Here is a 25,074-nt window from a genome sequence, read left to right on the forward strand (position 1 = left end):
TGAAGCCTCTGTATGTGGAGAACACGGTCTCCTCTTTGGGCGGAGAGCCAAACTCACCCCTGACAACTGGCAGGAGCTAAGCAGGTCAGGCTTAAAAAGCAGAGGAATAGGTGTGTACAAGTCTGAATAATAACCAGAGCACTGGGCAACAAGGTGCCTTTTGGCGTCTGCTTGGATCACAAATTATCATTCTGACTACAGATATGTCCACTGGGCCAAGCACTGCATTGCTATTTGCAAGCACAGGGAAACCTTGCACAGCAAACATGGTCAAGGCCTGAAATATTGTGTTTGAAGGATTTTAGATCCAGCTATGCCAAGTATTTTGCTTAGGTGGTCATTGCCTGTTGTCTTGACTGGGGTGATTTGTTAGGCCAGACCTGGAGTAATACTCTTGTCCTCAGTGACCAAGTCACTCTGGAAATACAGAGGAAAAATAAGGAAGCAGGGAAAAACTGAGGCAAAACAAAGTCTATTTAACTACATGTATCTTTAAAGTTTCAAGTTGGACCCGTTCTTCCAGTGTCTGTTTCTTTTGCTGTGTAGCCAATCTCCCTTACTGGCTTTCTCAGCTACAAAATTCCTCTCTTGGGACAGGTCAAGGAAAAGATAATTGCTGTCTGCTGCCCACCCCCACGATCCTGGGGAAGCCTCATTCACCCTCCCTGACTGCAGGTGTGTGACATGGTCTGTGGCAGTTTATCAAATAATACAATCCCCAGCACCCTGCTCCAGGAGATTTGTCTGCACCTCATCTTGGAGCTCATCTCTTTGGGCTCAGCTCTGTCTGAGCGTTTTCAGTTAAGCCCAGCGTGTGTTGGCTATATCCAAACACTGGTATTCGGATACAAGACCAAAAACCAAGCACCGAGGGAAGGAATTCTGCTGTTGGTTATCCAGCTACGTGGCCAACATTCCCATGCAGTGAACACAGAGACAATAACAGCACAATCCAGCTGCTTAAGAACTTATAGGCTGAAGGATTACAGCTGCTTTAACAGACAGAAAGGAGCTAATGTATTTCCTGTGGCTACACATCCTGCCTCAGCCCATATCCCTCCGTTAATTACTCCAGGGGGAACAGCCTTTCCTTTGCTGCCTTGTGGTGGCCCCGCGCCAGCGGGGATGGGCAGCGACTGGGCTCCTTGAGCCGGGGTCACGGCAACGACTTTTCCTGGACGGATCCCACGGGACGGCACAGCCAGCACCGCGGCCCAGGCCACAGGCACAGCGAAGGGGACGCGTCCCGCCGCCGCATTGACCTCTCCGCTCTTCTATGAAATACGGCCCGCGGCCCTTCTATTCTAGAGCATACGGCTGGCGGCGGCCCGCCCCGCCCGTGACGGCATCGGCGCGCGGTGGCGCTGCGCCGCTACTCGGGACACCTCGGCCCGGCGGGCGGCGCCGCTACACGCAGCGTTACGGGCCATGGCTGCCGAGATCCACTCGCGGCCGCAGAGCCGCCGGCCCGTCCTGCTCAGCAAGGTCGAGGGGCACCAGGACGCCGTGAGCGCCGCGCTCCTCATCCCCAAGGAGGACGGCGTCATCACGGCCGGCGAGGACAGGTGACCCGGGGCCCGCTCCCCGCCGGGCAGGGCCGGGCCGCGGGGCTGGGGTGGGAGCCGGGGCTGCTGAGGGAAATCCGTGTGTGCGCTGTGCCTTTGCCGGGAGGCGCGCAGGGTGCCTGCAGCCGTAAGGAAATCCGCGGAGCCGCGGTCCCGGGGAGGAGGATGGCATCAGCTGTGAGGGAGGATTGGCTCGGCCCGCCCGGTGCGGGACGCGGGGCTGACACTTTGGCAGCGGCGGGGAGAAGGGGCTGTGCTCCGTGCGCGCTGTCCTGCGCCTGCGGAGCCGCGGGAAAGCACAGCTCGTCCTGTGGGAATGGGTCCTGCAGAGCAGAACAGGAGTCAGGGAGTGTGTTTCCCTCGGCCTTCCGCTCTTCTGGCTGAAACACTTGCAGTGTGTCACTGCTTCCCCTGCCTGTCGGGAGAGTTGGAGCTTCCCGAGCTGCCCCGGTGGAGCGAGCCCGTTCCGGTGGCTCGGTGTGCAGGTCCCAAACCTGCCTCCCTCCGGCTGAAGCCGCTCCGGGAGTGAGTTGGCAGATCTGAGGGGAGAGGGGGTGATCAGCTGCTGTGCACTGGCTCCTCTGCTTTGAGGGGAAGGTCTCTTCAGAGTCTGACCCTGCTTCTCGGCACTGGCTCCTCTGCCACGGAAGCTGGTAATGTCGCTAAACAGTTACTCAGATGAAAGGAAAGTGGAAATGAGGAAGCAGGTAGTACAGAGGGTTGTGGCCAGGAAAGTGGTGAGGGATCTGCAGTGTGTATAGCGAGAGATGGAATTTCACCTGTGCCATGTGGAAAGTGATGCTTAAATGTGAAGAGGGATGAGAGGTGCTTCTTAAGAAACTGTGGCTCCATTTGAAGCAACGGTGTACTTTTAAAAGTACAAAAGTGCATTCTTTGAGGTGTAGCTTGGTGCGGGGATAATTTTACTGTAATATTATAAAACTTTTAAAACTAAACTTGCATTAATATTTGCATGAATTTTTGTTTGGAAAGCTTGACCTTGTGAGAAATAGGAGGGTATGAGTGCTGAAAATCAGCAGACCAACGGTGTTATCTGAACTGGGTTTTCTGGCATTTATTTTTAGGTCAAAAATTGCAAACAGATGAGCTGTCTAGTTGGTTGTGTCATCCATAGGAAATATGGAGATGGCTTTGTGCAGTACATGTTGGATAACAGCTTTATGATGGGAATGGGCAGCTTCCTTTCATTCCAGTCACTTAGGTGTGATTGTTTGTGTTCAGTTTGCTTTGATGGACCTCCTGAAGGAGAGAAGAGGAAATAATGATTTTTAAGACTCTATAGCAGGGTTCAGCCTTCACAGAGTTTCATGGTACAGGCTTGCAGAGGCTTGCCTGTGGGCAGACAGTGCCAGCGTTTAAACTCAAGGTCTAATGCTGAAGGTTAAGCAGTTTGCATGCTTAGGCTGCTGATAAGAGCCAAGGATGGAGCTGCATCTTTATCTGGGCAAGTTTTGATGTCAGATACAGACCTGTACAAGGAGGGAGAGGCCACCACCCACCTTTGGTGTGTGTCAGTTCCAAGGGAGTTTGTGGACTTGTGGCTGGATTTGTGTCACCCACCTTATTGTGAGAATCTTTGAACTTTCAGAGACCTGTATTGCCTCTAATCTGGGATACCTCCTACAGTACATCAAAGCTTTTACCTACAGTTCAACATGTTGTCAAACAGTGCTCCCCTGTTTGCTTGCTACAAGTGGGGTGTAGGTGTTAATACTGCATAACTGGTTATGCTCCTGGCAGCAAAGTGCAGAGTACAAGGAGCAAAAGAGCTGCTGTGTGTACTAAGAGCAGGGCTAAAGTATTTTTTATTGTGTCTTAATGCAGCTAAGGCTGTCAAGTATTTCATAATAACCAGTCAGAGGAATGTGTTTACAAGTTGGGTGGTGAGGAAAACATTGGTACACAAACATTCTCTGGGAATGTTGTAGATTATTCTCTCATTAGAGCTACTCATTGTAGTTCTTCCTATTTTAAATTATATTTCCTAGAATGAAAAGCAATGGTTTTATTTTTTTCAGAGGATACAGAAAATTTTGTAGTAGATCTGTAAATGGCAACAAAGTTCTACGATTTTTTTTTTTAGAGGGGAAAAAAGAAACAAGAATACCTGCAGGACACAAAGAGTTAATTTTCCCAATCGGATTTTTCAGCAGGACACTTGCCATCTGTGAAGCTTTCTCAGAACTTATCTAGAAAGGATGATTAACTCTGTGTCCCTGTTGGCATCTTGTCTGACCCTGGCTGCGAGACAATGTTGGGAATTGTTGCAGTGTGTCCCTCAGCAGACAAATAGCTAAGGCAAGAGGAGTGTTTCCCAGCTGCAGCTGGGAATGCTGAGGGATGATAAGCTATGTGCAAGACCCTAAATGCAAGATGAATGTAATGTATTTACTACAGCCTAACAGGAGCTCTGGAGTTACTGGCACATTTCAATGCTGCTGCTTAAAGTACAGTATTAGCTTTTGTTGTTTATTTTTCTTATGAAGCTTAAATATTGGTCAATATATGGTTTAGTTTTAGCAGAAATTAGATAAAAACTATCAGCTGGGTCTTTGAGCTTCCATTGCACTGTGATTAAACCAGATTCCTATTGCTGTTTTGGGAACAAGGTTGGTAACAGTATAAATATTTTTGATTTAAACTACCAGAAAGAGGCAGTATTCTGTTCTTGCTAGGAAAACAACTGCCAGTGGTTGATTTTGGGTAGGAAAGCAGTTGTTGGTGGCTTGAAGGAGTTAGGAAGATGCAGTGCTGGGAACAGGGCTGGTGTAGCTTGTAGTAACCTGCAGCAGTGCTGGTATTGTAACAGGTTTGGATTTGACTGTTGGTCTTTCATCATTCTCCCTCCCTGGCACCTGTGCTGTTGGCTTTCAGAGGGCAGCTGGTGTAGCAGGAGCACAAACACTGTTGGAATACAGCATTTTCTGCTCTCAAATCCCAAGTTTTTTCTCCAACAATGTTGGGTGTTTACTCACTCTGTCAATTAAACAGCAATTGAGAACAATAAAAACTCTTAGAAATTGGTAAGGCCACAGTCAGTGTTGCTTGAAGATGGCTTTTGAGTGTCTTTCTTTATATTTCATTAAAAAATCCTGTGCCAAAACCCCTTTGAATTGTGCTTCTATAAATGTGCATGCTGCTCAGCTGAAAGCAGCTTCTGGTTCAGTACTGAGTGTTAGGGAAGTTTGGAGGTTATTTCTAATCTTCTTTAAAAAATGTTTTGCTTCCTCCTGCCACTCTCAGAGACCTGAGTCTAGAATTTAAAAAGTCATATATCTATCTCTGGGTGCTTCTTAATGAGTTGCAGCATTTTTGTGTCTTCACTGAGACTGCTGTCAAACAACCCGGTGGAATGCTTAAGGAGGAGTGGTAGCTGGTTCTTCTTAGGTACTGAGCACAGGATTCTTCATTAAAGACCAAGTTTTGAGGAAAGTGCTAAAGGCAGTTGTCATAACAAAGGAATTGAGTGGTTGAAGGAGATTGTGGGAGCAGCATTACTGGAGGACTTCTCTAGCCCTTTAAGAATTAGTATTTTACGAATTTGTCCCAACATAAGGAGGTGCATCACAAAAACAGGTCTGTTGGAGGGAGAATCAGGGAGAAATGGCATTTTGGCAGAGGTCACTTGCTGACTACTGTGAAATGATCTCTTCAAATTTTGCTCAGTCAGAGCTTTATATAATTAGATATAAAGCTATCTGACAGCTTATCTTTGCAAGCATGAGGCGAGCAGAGTCTAAATCTTACTTAAACCAAAATAAGAAGCTTTCAGAAGTTAATTTTGCTAACTCTTGCAGCTATTTGCTTAGCCTCTCAACTTCACTGAGGGACTGTACCGTTGATGATCAACACAGAAGTTATACTCCTATTAAATAACTTCTTAGAAAAAACTAATCTTTGCTTCCTTTATTCTAGTTCAGTACAATTAACCACCATACTGAGAGAAAGCTAAGTCTGCTTTTGAAAAATCAGCAATGCATGATTTTGATCACCATGATAACTTACCATGTAATTTTTAAAAGTAAAAGATAATTACATGACTTTGCCTAGAAGTGAAGAGTTGAATTAGTAAGGGTAGAAGCCACCATCTGAGATGTTCAGAACAGTTTGAGTATGATGGAGCTTCTTTAAAAACCAAGTTTAAAAGCTGATAAAGGTGCATAGGTGTTAACCTGTGCTATTAGGTTACTATTACTATTACTAGTAATTTGTTAGAATTACTCGAAAACACTGTTTTTCCCATATTCTGTGTTACCAAGAAATAGCAACTGCTCTTCTGAAATGGTGACTCACTGACATAAGGTAGGCTGTTGATTATTGTAAAGAGGAAGTGATAGCTTTTGAGAGACAGTCTTAATGCAAAATATTTAGTGTCCAACAATTACTAGACTAATCTACATATGCCCCTAAACTGGTAAAAAAGTAACTTGATTTAAAACCTGAAAATCATTATTTTGGGGCAGTGTATGCTCACGTCTATTGCTTTCAAGTTTTCAAAAAGTAGTATATTAGGAGTGGGCATTGTCTGCTTTATTTTTGAGTGGTCTTTTAAAGAAAAGTCTTGAAATGGGTTGGAAGATTAGAATGCTGCTGTTGTATCTTGAGCAGTAAAACTTCTGAAACTTTCCGGTTGTGGTGCAAGACACTGGTCTCCTTCTGTGCTCTTTTTGTTAAACTTTTTAGTGTTGATCCCACATGGTGTCTAACTAATCAGTCCCCTAGTATTTTTCTAAAGAATTCTGAATACTAGAACTTCCATTAGCTAACAGTAAATAGAACAGCACATCTCAGTGAAACCTCTTGACAGTGTTTCCAGATACTCATATTTACAGATCATTTAGGAATGAGGAAGTTAGATTTAAAAAGTAACAAAAAGGTTAACAATGGTTTGGAGATTACATTTCAAGAGGACTTAACCTTAACACTGTCTACATGTGTGCTCTTAACTTCTTGATGTAGAGTCCATTCAATGTGTCTGTTGTGGGAATGTTTTTAACTGACAGTAGCTTTGCACTTCCTTGCTGATACTCTTACACCCTCCTCCCAGGATTTGACAGTCATCAGAGTAGTATAATGCTAAATGTTCACAAGACCACTTATCCTTTCCTTCCAAGAGATGAGTCTGGAAGGTTGCAATTTTATAAAGAATCTTAGCATGCTGTCCAAGCCATCTTGTCAGCTTTTCAGTTAACGTTTGACTGGCTTATCAATCCTGATCATATTTAGGGCAGAGAAGCAGTACAAACCAACAGCAACTAATGTTGTCCTTTGCATTCCTACATGAAGGATTAGTAGCATGGCTTAGAGGAAATAATACTGAGTTAGATATGCTGTCCTCTATAGATTCTTCATATTTGGGGATGGAGATGTCAGTAATGTGCTGGTCTAGAAGATGAGGTGCTTCTGTTATTAATATTCAGTATCTGGCTTGCTGAAGGGTGAATTACACAGAGATGCTGTAAAAATTTAAAAGTTTGGAGTTCCATTAAAAATAATTTGCAATTTTTTTAATGTATCAGACACTTAATCTGCTGTAAACAAACTGTGATTTGCTCTTCCAAAGATAGAAAGTTTCTGCAGTTTGATTCTGATTTGTATCAACCAGAGCCAAGAAGGAAGTAAAGGGATGCAATTTGTAATAATTTCTGAGGTGAGCTGAAATAGTATTTCCATTTCATACTTACTGAAACTCCATGTATAAATAGCTTTGAAGAAAACTTTTCCAAATTCAAGGGTGCCTATTCTTCAAGGGTGCCAGTATTCTTGTCATGTTAGAGCAATATTTGAGTGCTGTCATTTCTGTTATGTTGTTCCTCTATTATATTTGAGTAGCACAAAAGCTAAGGGCAGTGGAGCTGATCCATAAGTAATGAAGTGGTTCAGATGTAGGGGATGATGCACTTAAGCTGGCTTCTCCCTGCTCTTCCCCATGACACAGGACAATCCGAGTATGGCTGAAGAGAGACAGTGGGCAGTACTGGCCCAGCATCTATCACACCATGGCATGTAAGTACAATATGGATGTGCTAAGTGGTGGCCAGGCATAGTATAGGTTTTGTACCTGTGCTGTGTGTAGGAATACCTCCTTCTTATTTCCCCAAGGGCTGGATTCCCTCAATGATCTTGATTTTGGGAGCTTTGCAGCAAATCTAGCTCAGACTTTGATTTAAAACTAGCTGCATGACGGATGAGATCTGTGACAGTGTTCTGTCAGAATCACATCCTTTACCAGGTAAATGATTGTGGATCTGCTGCTGGAGGTGCCTCAAATGATGTCAGATAACTTGTCTGCCAATTAAGAGAGCTTTTCTAACCACTAGCTGAAAGTGGTTAGAAAGTTGAGACATAAGAATACTCTCAGCTTTCCAAGGTATGCATTTTTTTCTCTTTCAGGGCTGCATTTGAAATAATTTTAGTGAGCTCAAGTTCTTAAGTGTCATCAGCTGTTGCTGTTAAGTCAGCTTTCAGCCTATGTAAAATTCCTCTGAGTTGTACCTTGGCAGGAAATCATGTTTGCATATAGTTCCTGTTGGTATATCTGAGTTACAGTAGTCATGTTCCTGTCCTCAGCTTCACACGTGGGAATTGAACTGTCATTCCAAGGGATGTTAGTTAGGCAGACTAGTTTCTTTCAAACTACTTAAACAGCTTTTGTCCTGAGTGAAAGAATTGACTTTTATTAAAGTCATGTGTATCCTAATACCTCTATTTAAATACTGTAATGTACTTGCTTTTTTTGACAGCCCCATGTTCTGCCATGGCTTATCATCATGACAGCAGACGGATATTTGTTGGCCAGGATAATGGAGCTATCATGGTAAGTTGTTGTGACTTTTCTGCTGAATGTAGGTTAGAATTGCTCAGATTGCCCATGTGTTGCTGGCAGCTGATAGTCTGTTTTCTTTCCATTCATTTTGGAATGCAGCTACTGCTAAATGGCTGAGCTTCTTGGCAGTTCAGCTGAGACATATGTGGGAGGACTGCAAAGCAAAGGTTCTTCTGGTTAGATGTGAGCCAGGTAGCCTCAAGAAGCCCTTGAGCCATTAGTGCAGCAGTGGACCCAAACAATTACTCTTGGCCAAGGAGTTGTTTTGAGGGCAGTACAGTAAGCTGGGCAGAGTGCCATGGTGGTGCTCTGACAGGGGTTGTGAACTGCATTTGGTTTGCCCCTGGCCAGGAGTATGGATCTGTCTGTATCCTGCCATACATTCATCTCTGGATTTGATTGCTGCAGATCTTTTTATAATGTAGAAATTTCATCACTAGCTCTAAAATTATAAGAGGCTGGGTTCATCTCTTTTCTTGCTGGGAATTCTTTCTTCTCTCTTTGTATACTCTTGCTGTAATTGCTGTCCCTATCTTGGAGAGCATACACGTGGCAGAACAGAAACTGGGTTTTATTCTTCCCCCCTTGGTAAAGGAGGGGAATCTTGTGACTCTCAGATGCTTTAATGGTTTCCTTTCTCTATGAGAATAAGGTCAAAATCATAGCTGCCCCATAAAGAGCCAGGGTACCGCATGAGTGTCATAAAGAGTGATTCCACAGATAACTGCTGTGAATAGCCTACAAAGAACTGCATAGAATTTTAGTGATAACTACTGGAAATTTCAAGTGAGACTTCTAAAATTTCATTAAGTCTAATGGATCAAATAGAGAATCCTGTCACTTAAACCTGTCCATTGTGAAGTCACGAACATGCAGATCCTAAGTACTACAAGACAGAGTTTTGTTTGCTCCTGTTTGTTTGCTGGGGACAAATGAGATCTTATCTCTTCCTATACTCTCCCTTCAGTAAACTCAATTCTGAAAGGATGTTCCCTGTTGAAAATTCAGTTCACTTAAAACCCTAATTTACAGTTGGTATTTCAGTGTGCTTTGTTCCAGCCTCAGAAGATGCCTGTTTTTTGTGGGCTATACTGCTGCTATGCAAATTTCACGTCTGAGGTTGCTGCTCCTTTTTTGGTATCAATGTTGCTTTATGCCACTGTGGTATCTTCTAACAATTTCACTTCGCTTTTAGGAGTTTCATATTTCTGAGGACTTTAATAAGATGAACTTTGTCAAGACCTATCCAGGTAAACAGTTAACCACTACCTATCTACACTAATATTTGTGTAAAGGGAAGGTATCTACAATACTTGGGAAACTGGACACAGTCACACATGAATCAAATCTAGATATGCTTTAACTCTGACTGACCTTACAGATGTCACTTAGTTGGGGGATAACTGCCATAAGAAAAATGTTCTGTCAGACAAGTGAGTCTAAGTTATAGTCATTATCATTAAGTTCACTACATCATTAGCCTGCAATGTAACAACCCAGAACTAGTGAGCTTGGATTTTGCTCTTCAGCTGGAGTAGTTGTACTCCATGTTGGTGTACTCCATGAATGTTGGTGTAAGAGCTTTCTAAAGGTGATTTTGGTATTTGCAGTTTCTCTCCTTACTTCTTGTAATCAATGGGCTTGGTTACTCCTAGCTCAAGGTAAGAGTCCATACCTCCTCTGTCATCCTAGGAGAGCAACAGGGAGGAAAAAGAGCTAATTTTTCCAATATGTGGGAAACAGGGTTTGTGGGATTGTTCTAATATTTATAGAGATACTAATTTCAACATTTGTCTGTACACATCCTTTAGAGAAGTACAAAACTCAGTTGTTGGCTAAAATTGGAATATGAAAGGCCTGAAGCTCTTAAAGACTGCAGATTATGTAGCAAAACAAAGTGCAGTTTGTCTTGTGACTCCCTGACACCGATAGAAGCAATGTTCTTGCTTGGGAGAAAAAGACCTTGTTCTTAAAGCAACAAAACCTCCCTTTATCCTAAGGGAGATGATTTGACAATTCAGTCAAGGGAAGTACTTGCAGCCTGGGGGACAGGGGAGGCTTCTTTCTAAAGCACGTGTAACTTCTTGCTTAGTGGCAGCATTCTCAACAAAGCTGGGTGGGGTTTGGTTGATGTCACAGGAAGCAGTTTGAATGCCATGGACTAGATATCCTTTCAGGTGCTTGGAATTATGAATGTGAGCATAGCTCTCTGGGTTACAAAAACATGCATTTAGTAAAGCAATTCAAGTTTTTAGATGTGTTGCATTACTCTCAGAAGTTCTGAGCTAACTAGAGGAAGCTGAGGATTTGCCTGTTCCTTAACCTTGGGTATCTGGGCTGAACTTAGCTTCTTTCTCTCTGGGGGAATGGCTTACATCAGCTGAGTGATGGGTTTGGTTCACTTGAGCTATTCAGAAGGCAAATCCTAAACAGAACTATGGGAACCTTTTCATTCAGCTGAGATGCAAGTATTATATAATGGTGAGAGATATCCCTGGGGCATTGCCTAGATATCATCTTCAACCTCTCTCTGTCTGAATTAGAATGGAAGTATGGAATGCACTTTGATTTTGGGGGGAAAATAGCCGGAATCTTTTTCTTCTCACAGCTCACCAGAATCGAGTGTCTGCTATTACTTTCTGCCTGGCATCAGAGTGGCTTATCAGCACAGGTCATGACAAGTGTATCAGCTGGATGTGCACCAGGAGTGGGAGCATGCTGGGGAGGCATTACTTCACCTCTTGGGCCTCATGTCTACAGTATCCTTTAAAAAATGATTGCTACCCTGAAAATGGAAGAGTACTTTGTTCCTTCACCTCAATTTGTTCCCAACTTCTCATGTATAAAAACTAGAGTGACATCTCTTGCAAGTCTGCTAACTCTTATTCTCATTAGAAGTTTAATACCTTTATTTCTGTTAGTGGTTATTAGATAGCAGAAGAGACCTTGAGCTGCAGAAATCCCAGTCTGTACTAGTTCCTAATTTTGAGGTGTCTGTAGCATCTTGTTGCAATGACAGTATCTATAGCCTGGCCCATAGACTTCCTTGGCAAGTCACTTTGTTCAACAGATGCCAGTGTGCCTTTGAGTCCTAGACCATAAAACATCATGAAACCCGTTTGGACTGTTTTAATTTTTCTGTCTTTGCTCAAGTTAATCTTTTCTATCTTTAAGCTACCAGGTATATTGAAACTTTATTCGCCAGTAGTAATTTCTCTGTACAATTTGCTTTCTGCAAACTATGTTTAACTGCAGCATTGGCAGCTTAGACACTCTGTCTATTCAGCTGTAAGTATTTCAAGGCATTCTTTACCCTGTGTAAAAGACTTAGAAACCCAGTAGCTTGAAAGGTAGTTCACATATCAAAGCTTTTGAAAGCAAACGAAACTATTTTTTATCACTTGTTAATGGTGGCAGTTTAGATGTGGCCAGACAGTAATTAAAGGTATTAGTTGCTGTATGAGGTTTGATGGCAATAATGTTTTAGAAGTAGCAAGATTGAAAAACTGAAACAGGTCAACATCATCTCTGAAAACATGAAGCCCTCTCTAGGGTGGCTGTACACCTGTGTCCTGGTGAGAAGCTGGGAAGAAAACTCAGTTGCCAGCTGCATGTCTGTCCTTCTGAGGCCTCCCATCTGTGCAGACCCTGCCTTCCTGGCTGAAGAACTGTCAGGTTTGTACTGTTGTACTGCTTCTTGTAGAGTCCAGGGGAGTTGTGTCCCACAAAACATTCCATGTGTGGCTCATCTCAGCCGAATGCAGCGCAGAATAGGTTAAAGCTGGTGTGTGTGTTGGAGACCAGCTCACAGCAGTCTGGTGAACAGTCTGAGCCTCACTGAATTCAGTGGCTTCTATAGCTAATGCTATTGCAAATAATGGCACAGTTTATTATTAAAATGGAGAAAAGAGCATGACCTTTTGTATCAATATAAAAATAAATATCCATTGAATAACTTGACATTTGAAAATCCATTTTAATTTATCTGCCTTTGGATTTGTGTTTGGAAGAACCAGCTTGCTGATGTGTATACTAGGTGCTTGGTCTCCCTGTCAGGAGGTTCCTTAGAACATTGTTTGTTAATGATCCTATGTATAAGCTTCTGAAAAACACAGCAGAGTGCCTATTCTTTACTGGATTAGTGGGGATAAGGCAAGCCTGAACTTCAAGATGAAGAAAGGATCACATGTTCAGGGAGTTAGAGGATTTGTTGAAAGCAAATTGTTTATCTCATGATCCTGAAGGCTTAGGAGATTTTGGAATGTCAGCAGATGGCATAGCCTGTCCATTTTCACTTAGGCTGGTGGGCTTTTTGGTAGACTGCCTTAAAGTTAGCCTCTGTTGGATACCAGAGGCTACTTTTCTAGCTGCTGCTTGTGTTTTTGTGTGGTTCAAGGAGGAGACCTAAGTTTATACACAGCTCTTGGGTTATGTGGTGTTAGCTACATGGGACTTTCATAGCTCTTGCTTATATTCTGAATAACAAAAGTCTTCTAAAAGCAGTAAATTATGTAGTTCCATTGGCTTGCCATGCTTTGGTTTCTGAAGTTCATAGTTGCATTGTGGCAAAAAGTGAGTATCAGAACTGTTATGAGGTGTAATGCCCAATGTGTCACCTTGTTAATGGATCCCATGTTAGGATGTGGTGTGGCTTTTATCTCAGTGTTATCTGACAGAATCCTTTCTGAAATTAAGTTAATTTTCAATACCACCCTCAAGGACCTGCATTGGTAAACTGGGAAGTCCAGAGAACAGGACAAGAAATTAGACAGTCTCACCTTGGCAGTAGGCAGAACATTGGGAGTGTCCTTCCACTGCAAGGTGAACTTGTTGTGGAGGGTCAGCATCCTTGTATCTTGGTGTCTTGGTATGTTCTTCTCCTGGGGATATCAACATGCTAGAAAACAAAGGGTCTATTGGAGAAGATACTAGGTAAGACTGAATCAGCCCAGTGTCCAGTGAGGTGTTCCTAATGGTTGCAGAGAACTCTGCACTGCAACAAGTAGCCTTATGAGTTTTGGCATCCTGTAGACAAGCATGAGTGTGTTCTGTAAATAGCTGCTAGAAATGGCCTGAAGCTACTTGGCTTGCCTCAAACTAGGGCATGAATTATCTCATGGCTTTCTCCAGTGGCTTTCTAAAACTCTTTTCTTGTATTTTCTATACAGTTTTACTTGCATGTGTAGGGAAATGTGATGAGAAGGAAGGAATCAAAAAGGTTTATTACAGTCTCCAACCACTTTAAAAGTAATTATGTAAATATTTATCTGGCATATTAAAATGTTCTTTTCCTTTTTTTTTTTTTTCCCACTCTATAGCTGTTTCAGTCATGTAAAATACTCATTGAACAAATGAAGCTTCTCCTTGACTGGTGTTCAGATATGATCATGAAACTCAGCATGCATTTGTTGGTGATTATTCTGGACAGATCACTCTTCTGAAGCTGGAGCAGAATACCTGTTCAGTTATCACAACCCTTAAAGGGCATGAAGGTAAAGTAACTCTTTGTCTTAAAGCCACTTGTCCCAGATATGGTACCTCTTTGTAAGTTGGAGTGAGTTGTTCAATTGCATATCTGCCTCTTAAGGGTAGATACTGGATAAAAAACCAGTCCAGGGTAGTGGTTATCATAAGGTGTTGAAAGCTGTACTTGACTTCCTGTTAAAGAACAAACACATTCTTGCTGAAGGGAAATCTTAGCCTTATAAATACTTACAGGTATTTTTATTATAGATGAAAAATAAAAGTTAACATATGCATTCAGTTAAACACAAGTTATCCACTAGATGGCCACCTCTAAAAGCTTTAGTCTCAACATTGGAGAAACTGCCTAGTCTAAGGCAAATGTCTCATCCTCTACAGTACAACTGAAGTCCTTATATCAAATGAAGAATCAGGTGGTCCATAATGTGATACAGAGCCACTGTCTGCTGCAATGAGTAAGGCAAGAATGCAAATCACAGAATCCTGTGTAATTTAATAATATGCTGAGTAAAATAAACAAGACAGTGCCTTTTCCCATGTGGTACTTGCAACTTTCAAGTCAGCTGACAGTTTGCATGTGGGTAGGGATGAACTGGAAAAGGCTGCCTTGTTTAACAGCTGGAAGTATAGAGTAGGCTTTGTTAAAGCTGGGTAGATTCCTGATCTACAGATGACTGTATAATACAGCTGGTTTTGAATGTAGAGGCAGGTTGAGATTTTCAAGTGATAAATGTCTCTTCTGCTTTCAAGGAGAATTTCAGATTGTTTCAGTTTAGAACAAAATAATTCTCTTGGTCTTAGAGACTTCTTTGCCTCTCTATGCTTTTGGTTTGTGTTCAAATGCAACTTCTTGGTAGATGTTTCAGTTAGTCTGAAAGCAGTACGTCTGTGTGGCACTTTCTAGTAGTTCTGTCTTGAGTTGTGAGGGCTTCCAAGCACCAGCTGCAGCAGTGCTGTCCACACAGCAGTCATCTTTGCCTCCTGTATTTCTATATGGGGACTGTGATCCTTAAAACAAGAATAGAGCTAGCATAAAATATTATTTCAGGGGCAGAAACAGATTTTTCTTCAACTGGTATAGTATTAGTTATTTCAACTTTTGTTTTTTAAAGCAAATCAGATGTGTAACATTTTTTTCTCCACCATATTTGTGTAATATTGTCAAGTTGTAGTAAGTCTAAACTTAAATGGCATCTAATTCTTCTTTGAGTGCAGCTGTGTTTGACAGACTTTAAAAGTCTGATTTCATCTTGTTTGCTTTCTAGCTCTTGCTAAGTGTGACTTCATAAACAAGCAGCTGCTTTGCAGTTTAAATGGTTTCAGAGTTTGTTCTCAGCTTCCAGAATTCACCATGTATAACAGCCTGCTCTGTGTAATGCTGAGATAATACTCAAAGTTAGTACCTTTTTGGTGCACATGCTATTTCCAAATGGGTCAGTCTGAAAACAGCATAGCCCTAAAGGAGGCAAAAAAAAAGAAAAAAAAAATCTTCAGAGCATTGGAAAGAACTGATTTGGGCTCAAATTACCATTTGTCATCTTGGTTTCGGACTAACAAGTCTTTTGATGGCAACTGAGCAATGGAAGGATTCTTTAAAGGGAAGGCTCTCTGCAAGGGAATAAAATGTCCCAACTCCACAACTGTAGGTGGCATGAGTAACAAAATTACTGCTTTAGTCTACTGGCCACTTTACCGTATGCGTTTAGTGTAAGGCTGCTACTGTCAGATGACTAATTTCTTTCTATCCCTAATTCACAGTTGCACTTCTGAAATCTGGTTTTGTAATTTAGTGAGTAGTGGCAGATTTGCTAAGAGGAGTGAAATTCTCACTTTGTTTCTTAGTCCAGCTATTTTAAGGTTGTAAAAGGTTATGTGAGGGAGTTGCTTTAGCTGAGAACACTGCGAGCTGTGCTGCAACCACTGACCAAGTACCTCACTGTGTGGTAGATACTGGTTTCTGCTTGGCAAGTGTTAGTACTTCTCTCTTCAAAAGCTCACATAGCAGCCTGGCAACTCTTAAAAAATCACCTACTGAAATACAAGGGGCAGAACTCAGACTTTCTGGCTTATGCTGTATCTGTCTTAGGGACATCTCTTGTCCAGTACTTCTTGCCCCTCTGTCAGGACTGCACTTTGCTTCCTTTGGATGCTTCCTTTGCCGTAAGGCTTTCAATATGTTACTGGAGTAACATACTTATTGGAGTAAGGCAGTACCTCAGGTTTCACTTTAGGAGGGCATCACTGTGTTGGGGAGCCAGTCCCTTACATCTAACTGCAGAATGTTCTTTCCTAGGGAGTATTACTTCCCTGTGGTGGGACCCTGTGCAACGGCTGCTCTTCTCAGGTGCCTCTGACCACAGCATTATCATGTGGGATATTGGTGGAAGGAAGGGGCGAACGCTGCTGCTCCAGGGACATCAGTATGTAATGGAGTCTTATTTTTCATACACGTCCTGTAATGAACACACAGTCCCAGTGTGGCAAGATATTTGAATCATTGTGGATAATGGAGAAAATTACTCTTTGTAGAACCCTGAGTACTTTGAAGGGGAAGAAGGATAATCAGTACTAGGAAAGCCTTACTGATAAAGTTTTTTTTTCTTTTTCGGGTTTAATACGTTCTTATTACCATGGTTTAGAAGTAGCACAGAAGTAGTTCATAGAAGGAGGTGGGTAAAAATCCTAAATCATCTGGTTTGGCCTTCATGTAAAAATTGCATGTCTCTGTATTGTAAATACTGCACTGAGTTACCTGTGAGAGGAGGGCTAGAACCTTTATGTATAAGCATGTTCATTTATACATATAAAATAAGCTTCAGTATGTTCCTGTTCTCTCTGTCTTTCTATCAGTGATAACTGATTGGCTAAATTACAGGGGTAGTCTCTCAATTTCCGAAAGTGTCATGTTTCCCCTCTTCTGACGTTGAGGTAGTTGTCTGTAACAGTCAACTCTTAATTTTTAGAGGCCCAACATTAGCTGCCATTTTTAAATGTAGGGCTCTAATTCAGTCTGACAGGCAGTTCACCACTGAAGATATATTCTACTTAGAAATGCACTGGTAGTAGAGATCTTGTTTCTATTTAAAGATATTTCTATAGTGTGTTCTCCTCTTGTCTAATTCCATAGATGCCTTTATCCACCTTTGATCAAGACTGATAGCCTCAGCCCTAGAACTCTTGTTAAATCTAGAGGGTTTAGTTTTATGGCTAAAGAATTAATAATACAGCCTTGGTTACAAAAAACTGACTGAAGTCAGTGACTGGAGGACTTTATACTGCTGTTACTGCTACCTCATGTGTGCTGGTACTTGTAACAGTTAGGTTTTCTTCCTACTGAATGGGAAAGGAAGTTATTTTGAGAAGCAAACTGACTTTTTAATTCAATTTAGATGTTGCAAAGCAGTTTGATACTACTCAGATTCTTTGTTTAAATTCTTAGGGCAGACTTTTGTTTTGACATTAATTTCTTTACGATTAAATTGTCTTATTGGTGAATGCATACTTTGCTTTTTAGCTACAGCCTGACACTGTGATTTGTTAGAAAAAGTGGAACCTCTGTCTGCTGCTTAGTTTCATCTTAAAACAAATATTTCTCTTTATTTATCCAGTTGTTTCTGTTTTGATAAGTGGCTCTCCTTGCCAACACAGAAGAGTATTTGCACATGCACTATGAGTCAGTTGACACTCAGTTCACCATCAGGGCTTACTGCCAGCAAATGTTAACATGGACCTGTACCTCTGGTATTCTGGTCAGGCATGTAAGAACATTCTCATCAACATCCTGATGCTAGGATAGTGCTCAGGTGACAGCACCTGTTCACTCATCCTCAGAGCTCTGCTTAGTGGACTTAGCAAACTGAAAATCAGTTTGGAGCTTCCTCAGTAGCTTTATTTACAAGTATAAATCAGGATTTGCTGAAAAACCAAGCTTTGTTTAAATACTTGTGGGTAACTGGTGTGTGCTTTGTTCGCAGTGACAAGGTGCAGGCTATCTGCTACATCCAGCTGACACGGCAGCTGGTGTCTTGTTCGGCTGATGGGGGAATTGCTGTGTGGAACATGGATATCAGCCGAGAGGAGGTAAGTTCATATCATAGGTCAAAGATTTTTTTTTTCCCCTTTTCAGAGACTAATGTGACTTTCCTTAGTCAGTTCTGTAGGCTGCTTTCCTCACATTGACACTTTAAAGCTGAATGATATTATTGAAACCTGTTCTGTTCTAATGGCTGTCCATGCTCCACTGTAGTAAATGGGTTCCCAGGATAGGAAAAGTGCAGGAGATGCTTGGGACTGCTTAGAGCTTTATCTCAAAGAGACAACAGGTTCACTGGAATGGCTGTGGCCTTTGCTTCTGGAACAATCTAAAGCAGTCAAACTCTTGCGGTAAAGAATCCAAAGGACTGTGCTCCAGTAGTCTCGAAATAAATTCTCAACTTGTGTCAAAGCAGGTAGAGAAGTGAGAGGCAGAGGTTCAGTCCTCAGGCAACATTTCTTTTAAAGATCTCAGTACACAGCAATTGACCCAGCCATACACTTTCTTTCTTCATCAGTTCATATCCATGGTGGTGCAAGTGAGAATGCTCTTGTTTTCTTACTGTCAGCAGTGTACGTGAATTGAAAAGAAAAAATGTTTTGTTGTTCCAGCTTTCCTCCTGTCAAGTTTCAGGGAGACTCCCTCATGAGATGTATAAAGTTGTATAGAATATCCATGTTCAAATTCAAGTCCATATACTAAAAATATTGTGCTTCTCTTTCTATCTCTTACATGGATGTTCAGTTAAAGTATCTCAGAAAGCTAAAATGTGTAAAAGCTCTATTTTCATTTGGCTTAGTCCATTTATGGCAGGAAAAGTGTGTGGGTGGGAGAAGGAATGCTTAACAAAGATGGGGGCAGGATGGAAAATGCAGATGAATTCCTAATTATTTCAAACTGCAATCCCATGAAAGTAGAAAAGATAATTACTCACAGAATTTACTTCTGGACACCCACTTCAAGGGGATTGCTGCCTCACAGCTTCTGCAGTTTGGACTACACTGGTCCTTAAAAGTCATCCAGACAACCAGAGCAGCAGTCTTTGCATGCCTGCAGTGGGTTTAGGAACTTTGGTATTTGAATGAGTTTTCTTATTAAGGCAGTAACAGAACATATTCCTGTAGGCTTAAAAAGTGCAGGAGGTGTGTAACCAATAACTGTATTCTTGGGTTTGGGGTTTCTGTGCTAAACTTCTTTGCAATTTATTGTTGTAATGTCCAGAACTGAACCAGGGCATCTTTCCAAGTAAGACTTTACTTTGGGTTCTTAAACTTTTTTGACTGTTGTGTGAGGGAAAACAATTCTGATTGCTTACATCTCCTGCTCTTTTGTAGGCTCCTCAATGGCTAGAAAGTGATTCCTGTCAGAAGTGTGAACAACCTTTCTTCTGGAATATAAAGCAAATGTGGGACACAAAGACAATAGGGTTGAGACAGGTGAGATGGCTGGTTTCAGTGCTTAGCTGTACTTCAGTACTTGAGCAAAATGTAAACCAAAGACCACTAAGGCTGGTAGATCTTTTCATCTTTGGTATTATTGCTGTTTTGAAGTGAGGTATATTGAGAAGTTACAGCTTCTAAGCACTGCTAAGACATTTCCAAATTCTGTGAAAGTGTTGCATCAAACTTCTGCCACAGATGAAAGCAGGAGTGTTCTGTTGGATTTCTCTGAATGTTCCCATGCTTTAGAACTATGGACAGCTAATCCTCAAGTGTTGTGTAAAATGGCAAACAGTGCCCCATAGCAGAGAATGTAGATGCTCACTCCAGTGAAATACCAATGGCCCTGTTCTTAGTGCACCAGAATGTTTTTAACTGGATTGCTTGTTCAAGCCTCTTTTTCCCCTTCTCCCAGAAGGAGGTTGCTGGAGAGAGGATATACACAGAGCATGGAGATAAATCCATTAATGATCTAAATGACTGTTCAGAACTCCAGAGATGTTGATCTTTGGTTGAAGGAACAGGGTGTTTCCTAGCAGGTTGCTTTCTAATAGGTTGCAAAACAGAAGCTTTGTTGTTTTTGTTGTGCAATGGACACTTGGTACAGTGGTCAAGTGACATAGTATAGTGACTTATTTTCTTCTTCCTCCATGAAGCATCATTGCAGAAAATGTGGGCAAGCAGTGTGTGGCAAGTGCAGCACCAAACGGTCAAGCTACCCAATCATGGGATTTGAGTTCCAGGTCCGAGTCTGTGATTCCTGTTTTGAGTCGATCAAGGATGAAGAGTGAGTATTAGGGAATAATAAACTGTAGCAACACTGCTGGTGTGCAGAAACCCTTGGGCTTGCTCCACATCCACACACAGTGCTACAGATCACACTGAGCTGATCTGCTATTAGGCCGTGGGGACTGAAAGCACTGTGATGGCAGAGATCCCCCCATCTGCCCCTGCAAGTGCATTTGGATCAGATGTGGAATTACAACATTTTTATCCTTTTTTAGTTCTTTTTTTCTGGGAGCCCAGATCTAGACTTGAGATATATTTGTCTCAACATTTCAGTTTAGTTAAAAGCTATTGATTGCATTTAACATTGCTAAGTGGGTGCCAGGCAATGCATTTCAGCTGCCAGGATGTATATGCATTAATTCATGTACACTTTTTAAAACTTTGGGAATATTCTTCAGAGCTCAACATTATTTTCGAAAATAATGAAAAAAAGGAAAAATGAACTTGACTTTGTTAACCAGGAGTAGAGGTATTTGCTAATTCAGTGTCCCACTTCTGCTCTAGTATTATTAACAGTCGTGCTGCAGACGGCCAAGAAATGTCACACCTGTACAACTCCACAAGCAGTGTCTTAGCATGACTTGCTAATTTAGTTCTGTCCCCTTTAATACGGCACTGCAGCTCTTGGAATAGATTTATTAGTACTTGAGCAACCTAATTTTTTTTAAGTTTATTTTGCACTGCTATAATGATGCCATGAAGCTTCATCTGATGGCGGGCTTTCATTTCAATTGTTCTTGTGCAGCCGTACTTCCCTGGCAACCTTTCATGAAGGCAAACACAACATTTCACACATGTCCATGGACATCTCCAGAGGGCTAATGGTGACTTGTGGGAGCGACCGGATTGTGAAGGTATTGCTGCATCTCTTTCCTGCATTTCTAAGAGACATTTAATAGAGAGATCATTTTTGTATATTCTTCCTTTCTTTCTGACAACTATTTCTACAAGCTATCCTATTGTGTGAAGAAGGAATTGTGTTTGCTAACCTGTTCTTCTGCAGCTGAATGAGGAAATTACTTGTAACTCCACTGTATGAAGTGTAGCTGTTGTGTCTCTGAACAAACATAGCAGGCATGGGCAGCAGGAGAATCTACCAGCAGCCTTAAAGACACAGACCTGAGGACATGGGCAGGTTCCTTTGCTCTGAGCTCCATGGCTTGGAGAATGGCCACTGAAAGCCCTTGTTAGGAGACAGTGATATGGAGCTCAGACTGATACAGAATCTTCTTGTGCCTGGGCTCTACATTCACCATGCATGTCAGAACTGAGACTGTGCCATCCTGTTCTTGTTTGCCTCTAAGCATGTTTGTGACAAACTGCATAACACTTCTTAAAACAGACCTACATGGAAGTTCAAGACGACTCTTCAGCCCTAAATTTGGCTTTTGGTTTGTAATGCGGGTGTAACTCTTTATGAGCTCTTCCTCAAGCACAGGTTAAAAAGGAGTTGTTACCTTGTGTCCAGGGATATCTTTATGTTTGCTTCTTTGCCTCTTGCAGAAAGACCTGTGAGTCTGACACTAATGCTGTGTAATTCTCCACAATTCTCTTCCAGATCTGGGACATGACGCCAGTAGTTGGTTGCAGCCTTGCCACTGGATTCTCTTCCCGCTGATCTCCTCCGTGGCAGGTTTATGCACCTTATGTACAGCAATATGCACCGAATGAATGGAACCCTCCTCAAGAATATTACTGCAAACACTGGTTGCTTGAGTCTCCTGCTGCTGCTGTTCCAGGATGGACAGTCACCCTTGTAGAGCACAGCTTTTCTGTTGGGCTCCCCGGGAATCTCCGTGGTGCTGAAGTGCGGTTCCGCAGCCTCTCGGACAGGTGTCATTATCTGCAATATGACACCTGGGTGGAAGGACCTGTTGTCTCTCAGTTTACATAATGTAGTGTTAACAATGTGCTATCTCTGCTGATATATCTTGTACAGATACCTTGTAGCTCAAACATTACCAGAGTAAAATGAGTGTAGTAAATTCAATTTGTGCAAATAGTAAAATAACTTATTCTCTTGTCCAAAAAGCAGTTCTGTTGAAATGTTTCTTGAGCAGTAAATTGACTCCAAAAGGTATGTTGGTTATTCCTATGGAAGGGGGAGATAGCTTAAAGTGGAAGGTAGCTTCTTTCAGATGAGATAGTAAGAGAACCTTTGATCACACAAGATCTTTTATTGGCTTTCTTGTAGTGTTTGTCTTCAAGTTCAATTGTTAGTGAAATCACTTTTGTGGAACAGCTGTTCTGTGTAGGTAGCTGGTGAGTCTGCAAACAATCCTGGGCTTTTTATGTAGTGTTTTAGGATAGCTGATAAACTTCTGTAGTTATGAAAATGTGCAGCCCACCTACTCTAAAGACTGGCCACAGGTATGAGCCATGTACTCTGACAACTATAATGTTGTTAGAATGGAAACCTAAACAAACCTGCCTTGTTACAAGGAACGGTTAAGAAAAAATGGCCAGCCAAATTTTAGAGATTTTTTTCTGTGGAAAGGCTGATGTTCTTCAATGTTAGGGAACCTGTCTCTGCTAAAGTACAGCATAAATTCAAATACTGTCTTGATGTTGCTTAAAACAGATAAATACTGAGCAATAATTACTGAGGTACAGAACAGCTGCTTTTTTCCCTGCTCCTAGGAGTGTTAATCCTGATATATCTATATTGATCCTTTCCTGTTTCAAAGCTGAGAAGTATGAAGAAGAGCTGTGAGACTTTTATGACTGTGCAGTTGGCACATAAAGAGAATAACTAGTGAGAGATACTGTCAGTAACTTGGTTTGTCAGTTGAGTGAATCTCCTACATTTGAATACTCTAAATGAGAATTTATTTTGTAACTTTGGAAGCTAAGGTGATGTCACAGAGTTTAAGCTCGGAGCTGTTAAGATTTATCTGAAAACAGATGCAATATGTGTGAGGACAAAAAAGGGTAGGTCAGCTGGCCTGGAGTAGGTGGTGTTACACAATTATCAAAGGTAATACGCTCTTTCTGGCAGAAGAGTTGAGGGTTAGACTGTCTTTACTTACAGCAACAATCAAGTGGTGCTATGAGTGTTAGTGAATTCAAGTCCTAGGTGTGTAACTTGACACTAATAATCTGCATTGGACCATGCTGTAGGCTGAAATAGTTTAAGATCATTAATACATCATGATTCACTTGCATTTTAAGCCAAAAATCTGATAGTCTCCAAAGGGCATTAGAATCCAGAATATGATAGTTACTGTTACTTTGTCTGCTTTTCCATGGGCCTTCTCTGGAAGTTTTGTGAAGAGTTTATTTGCTGGCCTTATTGGGCCACTGAAGAATAAACAAAATCATCTTTTGTGGGGATTCCAAAACTTGTCTTGCCTTCAATCCAGGATTTAGCACTTGTCACATCAATTTGATTCAACTCTGGCTACATGCTGTATAGCTTAGGGTTTTTGGGAAGGGTTATTTCTAAGATGTTGAGAGAAAATCAGCTTGCACTGGAAGAACAGTTGCAGCTTTATGCTCTGAAGGCCTTCACCCTTCTAAACTAGGAAGAAAAGTGTTGCAGGGTGAACAAGCATTCTTGTTCATTCAAGGGGTGAATAAGTCTCTGCATTCACTTTCAGACTTCATCCTGTCTGGTTCTGGAAGAGAACAGATGCCTTCTTCCTCACAGCATGTAAGGCAGAACACGAATTACAGTACTAGAATTGTTTAATATCCCACTGTAATAGGTTAGGAGGATCTAGGGCATGAGTTAAGGTGGGAGATTGATGTAGATGTGCAATGAGTACCATATTTTTCAACCCAGACATTCTGAAACCTATACTCACAATGCTGAGGTGTGACTCCTTTGCAGTTAGCACTCCAGAACTCAGCTTTTTTAGTTCTGATTACTCAATGTGCCCCTGCTCAGCACGCAGCTCCCCCCTCCCTTCCCTGTGAATACCTCCTCTGCTTCTTTACATTATGTTTTTGCCACTAGATAATATATTCTCTACTGCCTAAGGAATCTATTTTCTATAATTGATATACTTAAAGATTGTGTCAGTTCAGATGTAATGACAATTATGGCCACTAAATCATTATTCTTTTAAGTATACTCTTGGTGTTGAATGAGTAATGCTCACAAACCACTAAAGAGAGAGTAGTTTTGTTTATAAACAACTATTTTGAAGGCACTCATTCTCTCATCAAACTGAACATACTTAGCTATGTCAGCTCAAGTGTGCAATTATTGAGAAGCCTTGATTTGAAGCATTACAGATCTCGCTTGTGTAACCTCTTCCATTGGGGCAGGGAAGGAGAGCAAAGGGTACTAATATGTGCTAATTCTTTCCTAGTTGTATTTCTGTACCCTACATAGTTAAGAGAATCTAGATAAATCTGTCCTTTGCTCCTCCTTGTCTGTTTTTTAAACTTTGATTACATGTACAATAAAATATTTCTTGATATTCACTTAGTCTATTTGGATGATCCATCTTTTTTTCCATCCTGTGAAAACACAATCTCCATTTTGTGCTCTGGCTCTTCCTTTACGTGCCCCACGTACAAAATGTAGATTCCTGGGAGAGCTTGTTGTGTGTGTTGTATTGGAACTGAATGAGCTGCACCAGGTCAAAGGCCCACAATAAACCAGTGAGCTGAGACATGAACAACTGCTGTGTGATCCCACTTAGGGATGTATAACCCTATCCTGTGTTCTGCTTGCCAGCTCACACAGACATCTTCTCTGGTTCATCTGGCTGCCCTTCAGAGCTCTGCAAAAGTTCTTATCTACAGAGGATCTTTTCCTGAGATGCCTTGGACCTGTCTGAGGTGCCAAAGAAATGCTAATTTTGCTGGATGGGGTGAGCACAGCCTACAATATAATCTATACAGAGCACACAGTGACAGAAGTTGTGGTTGCACTTGTTTCGTTATACTTTCTCACAGGGAAAGGAT

At 41.7% G+C, this 25,074-nt stretch overlaps 1 protein-coding gene across 1 annotated transcript; it reads left to right on the top strand.

Annotated features, from left to right (window-relative positions):
• The first annotated feature begins 1,387 nt into the window (after positions 1-1,387).
• Positions 1,388-24,588, top strand: WDFY1 (WD repeat and FYVE domain containing 1). The gene is made up of 12 exons (XM_053986581.1): positions 1,388-1,565; positions 7,525-7,592; positions 8,330-8,403; positions 9,608-9,662; positions 11,021-11,171; positions 13,792-13,904; positions 16,190-16,316; positions 17,871-17,976; positions 19,264-19,365; positions 20,025-20,155; positions 20,903-21,011; positions 21,716-24,588. Exons 1-12 carry the CDS (start codon positions 1,429-1,431, stop codon positions 21,773-21,775), a joined length of 1,233 nt encoding a protein of 410 aa, XP_053842556.1. The 5' UTR covers positions 1,388-1,428; the 3' UTR covers positions 21,776-24,588.
• The last annotated feature ends 486 nt before the right edge of the window (positions 24,589-25,074 follow it).

Source organism: Vidua macroura, chromosome 10 (assembly GCF_024509145.1).
Source record: "Vidua macroura isolate BioBank_ID:100142 chromosome 10, ASM2450914v1, whole genome shotgun sequence".
NCBI lineage: Eukaryota > Metazoa > Chordata > Aves > Passeriformes > Viduidae > Vidua > Vidua macroura.

Excerpts from the sequence above, each read along its gene's own strand:
- WDFY1 (XM_053986581.1), top strand. The coding sequence starts at position 1,429 with ATGGCTGCCGAGATCCACTCGCGGCCGCAGAGCCGCCGGCCCGTCCTG. Across the intron at positions 1,566-7,524 it reads ATCACGGCCGGCGAGGACAG|GACAATCCGAGTATGGCTGA; the intron begins GTGACCCGGGGC and ends CCCATGACACAG. Across the intron at positions 21,012-21,715 it reads GGAGCGACCGGATTGTGAAG|ATCTGGGACATGACGCCAGT; the intron begins GTATTGCTGCAT and ends ATTCTCTTCCAG.